The following is a 12347-nucleotide window of genomic DNA, read 5'->3' on the forward strand; positions in this document are numbered from 1 at the left end:
CACACAAAGCCACACACACACACCCCCTGCACACCCCTCTCCCCCCCCTCACACACACACACATCCACACACAAAGCCACCCCCACACCCCTCCCCCCCCCACACACACACCCACAGACCTGGTAAAAGAGGAGGAGGAAGGCCGGCATGAAGACAAAGGCCAGCAGGGTGGCTGTCGGCCCCAGGGAGGCAAAGAGGAGACAGGTGGGCACCACCAGCACGGGGGTCACCACGTCCACACGGACCTTCAGCGCCCCCTGACCCAGAAAGGATGGCACTCGACAGCGGTCAGCCACCGTGGACAGCAGACGATCCATGGTCGTCGTGGGCACCGCTCGGCACGTCAACAGCCTGACAGAGCAAGGGGAAGTCTGGCATTGTCAACAGTCTGACAGAGCACAGGGAAGTCTGGCATTGTCAACAGTCTGACAGAGCACAGGGAAGTCTGGCATTGTCAACAGTCTGACAGAGCACAGGGAAGTCTGGCATTGTCAACAGTCTGACAGAGCACAGGGAAGTCTGGCATTGTCAACAGTCTGACAGAGCAAGGGAAGTCTGGCATTGTCAACAGTCTGACAGAGCACAGGGAAGTCTGGCATTGTCAACAGTCTGACTGACAGAGCAAGGGAAGTCTGGCATTGTCAACAGTCTGACAGAGCAAGGGAAGTCTGGCATTGTCAACAGTCTGACAGAGCACAGGGAAGTCTGGCATTGTCAACAGTCTGACAGAGCACAGGGAAGTCTGGCATTGTCAACAGAGCACAGGGAAGTCTGGCATTGTCAACAGAGCACAGGGAAGTCTGGCATTGTCAACAGTCTAACAGAGCACAGGCAAGTCTGGCATTGTCAACAGTCTGACTGACAGAGCAAAGGGAAGTCTGGCATTGTCAACAGTCTGACAGAGCACAGGGAAGTCTGGCATTGTCAACAGTCTGACAGAGCAAAGGGAAGTCTGGCATTGTCAACAGTCTGACTGACAGAGCAAAGGGAAGTCTGGCATTGTCAACAGTCTAACAGAGCAAGGGAAGTCTGGCCATTGCCACTGCTGTCAACAGCTCAGTTGTTCGTCTTACACATTCATTATTATCGTCATCATTTTTCATTATTGTCATTATGATTAAAGATGATGATTATCATCATTATCATCATTACAATTATTTATTATCATTATCATTACTACACTGACTAAAAAATTTTAAATCACAACTAGTCAGCTTGTTAAAAAATGTGAAAAAATATTTAAAAAAAAAAAAAATCAAAAAAGCAGCTGACAAACAAACTGTCAAAGGGACAGAAGCCAGCAACGAAGACAGCAGCAGACAGTGAGAGTACAGCCCCCTGACCTGTCGCAGGCTTCGTCCAGGGCCTGACAGTCACAGCAGCAGGCCAGGAGATGGCTGCGCTCTCCGGCCTCGTTCTGGTATTCACAGCAACACAGGGGCTCCGAGCCGGCCGATCCCGTGTTGGTGGACATGGCACAGGGGGCGTGGCTCCTCGCTGACCTCTACCACAGGGGGCGTGGCTCCTCGCTGACCTCTCCCACAGGGGGCGTGGCTCCTCGCTGACCTCTACCACAGGGGGCGTGGCTCCTCGCTGACCTCTCCCACAGGGGGCGTGGCTCCTCGCTGACCTCTACCACAGGGGGCGTGGCTCCTCGCTGACCTCTACCCTCCCTCACTGTCACTCCGCTCACTGCTCTCCCCTGACCAGTCTGTGTCTGTCTGCCTGTCATATCATCACGATTGTAATTCATATCTATCTATCTGTATCTATATCTATATATATATATATATTCATGCATACAAGAACTTCACAATCTGTTGGTGTCTTAGGCTCTGCTCCATGCAGGAAAAAAAAAAATATATATATATATATATATGTGTGTGTGTGTGTGTGTGTGTGTGTGTGTGTGTGTGTGTGTGTGTGTGTGTGTGTGTGTGTGTGTGACTTGACTTGACTTGACTTGACTTCATTTATTGTCGTAAAATCCCGAAGGATTAATAGACACAACAAAGAACAAAGGGAACAAAGAAATAAACGGTCATCTAATATGCATGCACTGAAATACATAGTTGGCAAGTGTTTTTTGACATACACACTTTATGTGCATACATATCTATCTATCTATCTAGTATATTTAAGCGCTATTCAGTTTTAAAAGTTAAAAGTTTAACCAACATTGTTTTTTTTTATCACTTCCACTTCTTTATGGAAAAGGAATGCACCTGCTCTTATGATCTGGGCTCCGATGTATAATTCAGTCTACATACATTTCTATTTCGAGTCGAAGCCATTTATGATGTTCTGCCGGGGATATTGAAATTTACTTAGTTATATGTGGCTTTCGTTACATCTGATGCGTTGGATCTGGCGTCAATGGATCTAGCCCCAAGTATCTTTCTGAACTCCTCCACATCTATACCCCGTCTCGCCAGCTCCATTCTTCCTCTGATATTCGACTTCTCAGGATACCTCACGTCGGAAGTAAGACCTATGGACACAGATCGTTTTCTTTTCTATTGCCAAAGACGTGGAAAAAGCTCCCTGATAACCTCCGTCATTCTGATTCCCTCGCATCTTTTAAATCTCGTCTCAAAAATCACCTGTTCCCTCAGCAATAAGTTCAATTGTGGCAGGTCCACTTCCTTTGCGTTAGCTGTGCTTGACTATGTGTGTATACATATGTATGTGTACATAACTACATGCTTGTATATGAATGTGTATTGTGTGTGCGTGTTTAAGTTTGTGCCTGCCTATGTGTGCGTATGTGTTAGGGTAGCTGTTAGATACACATGTATGTTAAAATGTATGTATGCAGTGTGTGTGTGTGTGTGTGTGTGTGTGTGTGTGTGTGTGTGTCTGTGTGTGTGTGTAGTCATATTTTGGTGTGTGTATGTAACATAGATGCAATGTTTTATGTTAACAAAGCCTTTCTGTAAAGCACCCAGAGCAGATTTCTGGACAGTGTGCTATATAAGTATCCATTATTATTATTATTATTATTATTATGCGTTGGTTATAACGAATTTATGTCAGGTTGCTTCTTTATATTCGGCATGTCACGTTTGTTTGTCTCTGTATCTTGTCTCTGTCTCTCTCTCATGAGTTCTGAGTTATCTTGTCTCTGTCTCTCTCTCATGAGTTCTGAGTTCTGAGTTATCTTGTCTCTGTCTCTCTCTCATGAGTTCTGAGTTCTGAGTTATCTCTCACACATACACAAATGTGCAAGCCTGCACAGAGTAATCAAGTTTGTTTCTGGGCTGTTATATATACTTGAATAAAAATTGTTTCAGTCAAAAAATTTCCTTCCAAAATATGGCTGTAAATTAATGTAAACAGATCACATAGGCCTATATTGCAATTAGAAGGCTTAGAAACCGATAGTAAGTAAAACAGACATAATAAGTAAAAAAAAAAAAATCCAAACCCAGACATAAGTAAAAAAACAACCACCCAGACATAATAAGTAAAACAGGCATAATAAGTAAAACAGACATAATAAGTAAAAACAGACATAATAAGTAAAACAGGCATAATAAGTAAAAACAGACATAATAAGTAAAAACAGGCATAATAAGTAAAACCGACATAATAAGTAAAAACAAACATAATAAGTAAAAACAGACATAATAAGTAAAACAGGCATAATAAGTAAAAACAGGCATAACAAGTAAAACAGACATAATAAGTAAAAACAGACATAATAAGTAAAACATAATAAGTAAAACAGGCATGCAAAATAAGTAAAACAGACATAATAAGTAAAACAGACATAATAAGTAAAAACAGACATAATAAGTAAAACAGACAAACAAAATTCACTGTATTATTTTGAAGACTTCAAAGGAAAAGATTGTCAGAAGAAATCACACGGTGCCACAATCTGAAGGCGCGAGGGGGGAAGAAGGGTATTTCTGCACTGTTTGCTTCCTCTTTCACACTGTTACGTCATAGGAGTATGCACAGCTGTGGAAACTAAAACGTAAGTAACTGGTTTTAAGTCTGCCTTCTTCTTCTTCTTCTTCTGCGTTCGTGGGCTGCAACTCCCATGTTCACTCGTATGCACACGAGTGGGCTTTTACGTGTATGACCGTTTTTACCCCGCCATGTAGGCAGCCATACTCCGTTTTCGGGGGTGTGCATGCTGGGTATGTTCTTGTTTCCATAACCCACCGAACGCTGACATGGATTACAGGATCTTTAACGTGCGTATTTGATCTTCTGCTTGCGTATACACACGAAGGGGGTTCAGGCACTAGCAGGTCTGCACATATGTTGACCTGGGAGATTGTAAAAATCTCCACCCTTTACCCACCAGGCGCCGTCACCGTGATTCGAACCCGGGACCCTCAAATTGACAGTCCAACGCTTTAACCACTCGGCTATTGCGCCCGTCGTTTTAAGTCTGCCGAATTGGAGACCGTTCTGTGCTTGTCACAGCTTGAAAAGAAATCACAGTAACCCAAAATAATGTGTGAATAAGGTCTTGAAAAGAAAATGATAATTTCTTTTTTCTACTTTTTTCCATGAAATTTTCTTTCACTTCTTGAATATAATTTCACATTTTCGCTTTAGGGACAGAATACATAATACAGAATACTGTATTACCTCAATAAGAGATAATTCATGTGTGGTGTATTTTACATAAACAATACACGAAAATCACAGTCACTCAATGTAAACACGTAAAAGACATAAAATGCTGAAATGCTAAGTTGATAAGGATCTTTCGTACAATGATCTCGCTGACTTTCAGTCATTCATCATAAATACATAAGGAGCATGAAATGCATAAATACAAAGTTGATGCTAATCAGTCTCATACAACAATCACAAATCAACCAGTGCAATAAGCACAGTAAGAGAAAATATCATACTATAATTAAAACGATGACGTTCATGATTAAAATAAAACCAGTTGTTATTCAACAGTATTTAAAATCCATGCACAGTTATATAATTCACATAACCTTGCATGCGCACGCACATGCACACACACACACACACACATCTACATGCACACACAAACACACACACGCACACACACATGTGCACACACAACACCCCTTGCTTCCCCCCCCCTCTCCCACACACACACATGCACACACACACACACACATAAATTATATAAATCTCCCAACAGCCATGCACACACTCACACACACACACACATATCTACACACACACACACACACACACACACATCTACACACACACACACACACACACATCTACACACACACACACACATCTACACACACACACACACACATCTACACACACACACACACACACACATCTACACACACAAGACCTTTGCAATGTGCAGACACCATGACAAACTGTAGATATGATCTCTCTCTCTCACACATACACAGACACACACACATACACACACACATACACATACGCACACATGACAAATAATGCTCTGCATACGCACATGCGCGCCCGCACACACACACACACACACACACACACACACACACTCATGCATACACACACACGCTTGCACACAAACAAACACCCACCCACAAACATACTACATGATGATTTCAGTAACAAAAAAACTGACTGTGGATTGAACTAGTGAGATATCAGATAATTCAAACCGTTTCTGTATTTGCCTTTGTCCCTACCACCAACAGAACACTCTGCTCAGATCTGGTCTGACTTCAAGACAAGAAAGCTCTTTTAACTCTCTCCATACGAACAGCGAAAGAGACGACGTTAACAGCGTTTCACCCCAATTACCATCATCAAAATATTGCAAGTGGAAGGCTCTTATACTGAAGAGGTGAATGTTGACAAAGAATACCACAATTCTGATGATGGAAGCTAAAGGTTGGGTCATTCAGACACCCACTGGACATCCGAGGGGTCTGTGTAGAGGAGAAGAGAGGACTGGCCGTACTGAGTGATTTAAAGAGTACAAGTGATCAAAAACCTAAACAAACATCACTCCGATCCATTAGGAGTTGTGTTATTTGTAAGCTGTATTGAGGCATTAAAGTGATCATCTGTTCTACCGAAAGAGCATGATGCTGATGGGTGGAACAGTCGAGTGAAAGCGTACTTTGGATCTGAGGGGCCTTCGTTTGAATCCTGCTCACGGCACCTGGTGGGTAAATGACTGAGATTTTTTCCAATCTCCCAGATCAACAAATGTGCAGACTTACTAGTACCTGAAAACCCTTCTTGTGTATACGCATGCTGAAGATCACATTACACACGTTGAAGATCCCATAATCCATGTCAGTGTTCAGTGGGTTGTGGAAACAAGAACATACCTGGCATGCATCCCTTTTGAAATCAGAGCATGACTGCCTACATGGCACGTTTAGTGATGGTGAAACTCATTAAACCCCACTGGTGCTTACAAGTGAACATGGGAGTTTCAGCCCATCAATAAAAAACAAACAAAAAAAACAATAACACAATGCCAACGATTCAGCTAGCACACAGGTAAATAAAAGGTACACTGGAACAAACCCAGACACTTCCTAAAAGGAAGCGCCGGGCCTGTCCTTATACCAATCATTTGACATGTGCACACAGCAGTAAAGACAGAAGAAATGGGCAAACACGAATCAGCTTTTATTCAAGACTGGCATAGCCTCTTTAATCCTGAACAAGCCACACAGAACACATGGACAATACAGAACAAAAACATGGTTGCCTTGGTGGTTTTTCAACTGGAAATTAACAAACAATGAGGCCAGGAGATGAAATGATTAACAAAAATAAAGAGTGGGTTTGTTCCAATGTACCTTTTATTTACCTGTGTGCTAGCTGAATCGGTAGCGTAAGCAGCACTGACTTGAAGTTGTGTACCTTGTGAATGGAGAGAGTTACCGCTCTTTACTATTTGTTTATCATTTCATCTCCTGGCCTCATTGTTTGTTAATTTCCATGATCAATTCTTAGTAAGCTGTGTTAGGCCATTAAACTAAAATGATCATTTCTATAGTTACTCATGAAGTACTGACACAGCTGAAATGGGCAGATCTATTCCAGCAATGGTTTTTTGTTCTGGGGGAAAGGTTGACTTGTGAGGAACATGGGAAAAACTGTAGCACTTTAAACTGTTCTCCACACCTGCATATGTCAGCCATGTAACAAATGTTGGTAGGTTTGTGATTCTATCAGCTATCTGTGTTTGTAATTTTGCATTGTAGAATGCTATCATTTCAATGACTCTCACACATTTTGTTCTCACACTTTTTGTTCTGAATCAAAGTACATGAATTCAGTGATAATCTCCCTTCATGTCTCTTCTTATGCTAGATTCATTTGTATCTTTTCACTATCCATACCTGGAGGAAATGGTGCAGGCACAATAACATTTTGATTGTATACAACACACACACACACACACACATACACACACACACATATATATATATATATATATATATATATATGTGTGTGTGTGTGTGTGTGTGTGTGTGTGTGTTAAATTTAGTGTTATGGAGCTGGAAAAACACCAAATCACCATGGTGACTTTTTGTTTTAATGACGAATCTGGACGAATTCTCTGACCTGAACTGACCTGTCTAGTCTGCTTGCTTTGGGTCCAAGATCAATCTGTTATCATTCTCGAACCTGAATGAGTAACCGAGTGACCAATAAAAAGACTGATCGTCATTCGTTGACACAAAACATAATGACTCTTTATGAGGTCGGATAGGTCACCCAAGGCAATTTGTGTGCGTTAAGTCAAGTCATCTGGATACATTTTGGGGCAGAGTTTCTACTGTAAGCTAAAACTCGTGAAATGTCTGGACAGTTGGCTCATGTCTGAGACATTTCACAATTCTGTCAAATGAGAAACGCGCACACAACTACAGTCTTCAAAGTGTTAGGCTAGTTGGTCACTGCAAAAACGTGCAGTGTTTACTCAACCTAAATCACAAAACTGCCTCACGAAACCACTGAACTGACCAGATATAGAAAGGACTTACCCACAGTGAATAACTGACGGAGTCTGACACCTTATAATGGACTCTGTATCTCTACAACAGTGAGAAAAGGGAACACATAAAAGGGGATAGATGCCGAAATTCAGTCGTGTGTTACCAAGCTGTTCCGTACTTCCTGTTTTATCAAGGGAGAGCAGTCCAAGAGTCGGTGAAGGGCGTGTCTCAAAGCGAGACAAGACAAAATAAAATCTTTATTTTCATGATAATATTTTTATATTGACACTTCATCCGCTCACCGCCCGACCAATACAAGTGTATTTGTTGTATGATCCGAGACCTTTCTTTCTGTCCACCAGTGTGTTTGTTTTATGATCCGAGACCTTTCTTTCTGTCCACCAATGTGTTTGTTTTATGATCCAAGACACTTCTTTCTGTCCACCAATGTGTTTGTTTTATGATCCAAGACCTTTCTTTCTGTCCACCAGTGTGTTTGTTTTATGATCCAAGACATTTCTTTCTGTCCACCAGTGTGTTTGTTTTATGATCCGAGACCTTTCTTTCTGTCCACCAGTGTGTTTGTTTTATGATCCAAGACCTTTCTTTCTGTCCACCAGTGTGTTTGTTTTATGATCCGAGACCTTTCTTTCCTTTCTGTCCACAAGTGTGTTTGTTTTATGACGCAAGACCCAGGCTGTTTTTCTACGGAATATCTTTTAAAAGCTGATGTTTCAAAAGTATTTGCCAAATGATCCGCGATGCGAAAAAGAAATACGTGTGTGACAGAATTCTGCAGCTGATTCCTCCAGAGTTCTTTTTCGCTTGGCCAGTCAGATGATGCGGAAGGATGTCCGAACTGTTCTGCCTGGCAATATACCTTCTGAAAATCTAGCTGATAAGTTTATTGATTATTTCACTACTAAAATAGAGATGATTAGAAGTAGCTTCGTTTCTCCTACTGATTTTGGCGAATCTGATACTTTTAATGGAACACAGTTCACTTCATTCCAGACAGTTACCAAGGAACAGGTCAAAGATGTCATCCTCAAGATGCCAAAGAAATCATGCAGTCTCGATCCTATCCCACATTATATATTTTACCAATGTTTAGAAGAATTACTACCTATTATAACCAATATCATGAATATATCATTGACCTCAGGTGTTGTCCCACGGTCCTTTAAGCATGCCTTGGTGTGTCCCCTTTTGAAGAAAGCTAGTCTTGATCCCGAAAACCTGAAAAACTATAGACCAGTATCAAACCTCCCATTTCTGTCTAAAGTTTTAGAACGTATTGTGCGTGGCCAGCTTATGAAACACCTTGAGATCCACAGTCTCCTGGAGCCATTTCAGTCAGCGTACAGAAAGGGACACAGCACGGAAACGGCCTTATTACGTGTGGTCAATGACCTGTTGCTAGCATCTGATGCAGGCAAGGTATCCATTCTGTCACTGCTGGACCTTTCTGCAGCATTTGACACGATAGACCATGACATTATGGTCAGAAGGTTGTGTGCTGTGTTCGGACTCAATGGTACTTTTCTGAAATGGTTTCATTCCTACTTATCAGGTCGCACACACTTTGTCCTTGTAAATGGAAACCAGTCTGTTCCGTCTGTGCTCAGATATGGGGTACCACAAGGTTCCGTCTTGGGACCTGTACTCTTTACAATGTACACACAACGTCTAAGTTTGATCATTCACCAGTCTGTACCTCACTATCATCTGTTTGCTGACGATTCTCAACTGCATGATTCTACTATTCCCTCTGAAATTCCATGTTTAGCTTCTAAATTTAAAACTGGTATAGAAAATGTAGCAAAGTGGATGAAACAAAACAAACTAAAAATGAATGACGACAAAACAGAACTCATGCTGACTGGTAATTTAAAAAAAAGAAAAAAAAAAGAAAAAAAAAAAGCTCAAGCAGATAAATACAACGTCTATCATTTGTTCTGGCATAGAAATTTCTTTTTCTAGTTCTGTCCGCCATCTTGGCTTTTACCTCGATTCATCCCTCACGATGGAAACTCATGTGAACCACCTGTGTAAAGGTCTTTACTTTCAGCTTCGTAAGATCAGTAAAATCCGCCCCTTCCTGTCCGTTGATGCCGCCAACAAACTTGCTGTTGCCTTCATTTTATACCGCCTAGATTATTGTAATTCTCTCTTAGCTGGCCTTCCCAATGATAAACTCTACAAGCTCCAGAAAATACAGAATAGTGCAGCTCGACTCGTCCTTAAAAAGTCGAGGAGAGAGAGCGCTACTGCTCTCCTGCGGACACTTCATTGGTTGCCTGTTCAAGCCAGAATTGAATATAAGGTTGCCTGCCTATGCTTTCAGTGCCTGAATTATGATACCACACCCTCATATCTTTCTGAGCTTATTAACCCGTACTTGCCAAACAGAACATTGAGATCTCTTGATTCCTCCCAGATAACTGTTCCCCGATACTTCCTTGACTCCTGTGGAAATCGGTTATTTTCCGTCTTCGGTCCAACAACTTGGAATTCTCTGCCTATTGCTCTCAGACAAACAACTCATCTGTCTACCTTTAAAGCAAATCTTAAAACTTATCTCTTTAAAAAATACTTGCCTGAACTCAAATAGTGCTCTTGTCTCAGGCTCATGGCAATGTGAGTGTGTGTGATGGGAGAGTAGAGAGAATGGGGGTGGGTAGATGGATGGTGGTGGTGTGGTTCGAAATGGAGAATGACCCGATTTTTACCCCTTTTACTTTTTCTACCCCAAATTTTATTTTACAATTTTTACTAAATCTGTGCATGCAGATTACAATTATGTTCCTTTTTACATGTATGTATTTTCAGTGAAAATTGCTGTCATCTCAGCCGTTTAATCATGTGTGTCTGTGCGTGTGTGTTAGTGTGAGTGTTGGAATGTAAAAGTTGTAGTATTGATCTTATTTTACTTTGTAAATTTTATGCATTGTGTTTTTATAATATTAATGATTCTGTTTTATGTTTCTGCTACTTTTTATATGTTTTCTTGTTTCACTTTAGGTATTGGATTGTAAAGCGCTTAGAACTTGCTTATGATTGTATTATAGCGCTATATAAAAATAAAATATTATTATATTATTATAATATTGCAACAACTGTCTTCGTTGCCATGGGTTCTTTTACAAGTGCTTTGTGCAAGCTGCCCATGGGAGCACAGCTCATCACCTGGAAAAGATGATGACCCGATGCAGTGGTCAAGGTGAGGTGGAAGGAGGGAGGCAAACCCTGGTCTGTTCAGGAATTGAACCCAGGACATTCGCTTCCTAGTGTGGTTCTCTGTATCCCTACGCCACTCTCCCCCAAACTGTTTCACTGCATAACGTCTTCTGGTGCCAACTGGTGTATCACTACGCCTCTCCCCCAAACTGTTTCACTGCATAACGTCTTCTGGTGCCAACCGGTGTATCCCTACACCACTCTTCCCCTATTTGTTTCGCTGCATAACGTCTTCTGGTGCCAACCAGTGTATCCCTACGCCACTCTTCCCCTATTTGTTTCACTGCATAACGTCTTCTGGTGCCATCTGGTGTATCCCTACGCCACTCTTCCCCTATTTGTTTCGCTGCATAACGTCTTCTGGTGCCAACCAGTGTATCCCTACGCCACTCTTCCCCTATTTGTTTCGCTGCATAACGTCTTCTGGTGCCAACCAGTGTATCCCTACGCCACTCTTCCCCTATTTGTTTCGCTGCATAACGTCTTCTGGTGCCATCTGGTGTATCACTACGCCACTCTTCCCCTATTTGTTTCACTGCATAACGTCTTCTGGTGCCAACCGGACCTGAGCGATGCAGACACCTGCAGTGTTGGTAAGAAGTTTTCTTCTTGTTCACGGTCAGGAAATTTGAGCATTGCTCTCGTGAGAAGTGGCTGACACTTGCCAATGTGGTGTGTCTTCCTGTATAGTTCATGGTATTGTATTTCTGAGCTGGCTGGTCAAAAATAATCGCACACACACAGACGTACTCCTACATACATTAATCACACATACATAGACTACACACACACACACACACAGACGTACACCTTCACACATGCATTTTCTTTTGGTCTGCCCTAAGTACTGTTCCCTGCATTCTCAGTTTATTCCTACTAAATTTCACAAACGTCCAAGTGCATTTAAGATGTCCATGTTATCTTGTGCGAGTGAGAGATTGAGTGTTAGTATATGCAAGTTTGTATTCAAAGCGTTTTCATTACGAGCAAATGCTCTAGAATCGTTATCAATGCCCATGTAGTTCAATGGTTGTCCTAATATTCATTTCTCTGTATTAATTCTGTTTGCCCTTGCAAACTCCATTGTTTTGGATCTGTGGTCTGACAATTAAAATATTTCGACTTCGACCTTCACACATTAATCACACATACATAGAGTACACACACTGGCATACACCTTCACACATTAAT

General features: G+C 41.7%; 1 protein-coding gene across 2 annotated transcripts in view; it reads right to left on the bottom strand.

Annotated features, from left to right (window-relative positions):
• Window positions 1–8090, bottom strand: part of LOC143277296 (palmitoyltransferase ZDHHC23-like) — a 30672-nt gene extending 22582 nt beyond the window's left edge. The window contains exons 1-3 of one of the 2 annotated variants that reach the window (XM_076582065.1): window positions 7965–8090; window positions 1344–1721; window positions 120–351 (exon numbers count right to left, since the gene is read on the bottom strand). In XM_076582065.1, coding sequence (XP_076438180.1) covers window positions 120–351; window positions 1344–1474 — 363 coding nt within the window. In that variant the 5' untranslated portion in view covers window positions 1475–1721; window positions 7965–8090. Of the gene's footprint in view, window positions 1–119; window positions 352–1343; window positions 1726–7964 lie in introns of both variants that reach the window. The other variant, XM_076582064.1, reaches the window with a different exon arrangement.
• Between the last annotated feature and the right edge of the window lie 4257 nt (window positions 8091–12347).

This window comes from Babylonia areolata, chromosome 34 (assembly GCF_041734735.1).
Source record: "Babylonia areolata isolate BAREFJ2019XMU chromosome 34, ASM4173473v1, whole genome shotgun sequence".
Taxonomy (NCBI): domain Eukaryota; kingdom Metazoa; phylum Mollusca; class Gastropoda; order Neogastropoda; family Buccinidae; genus Babylonia; species Babylonia areolata.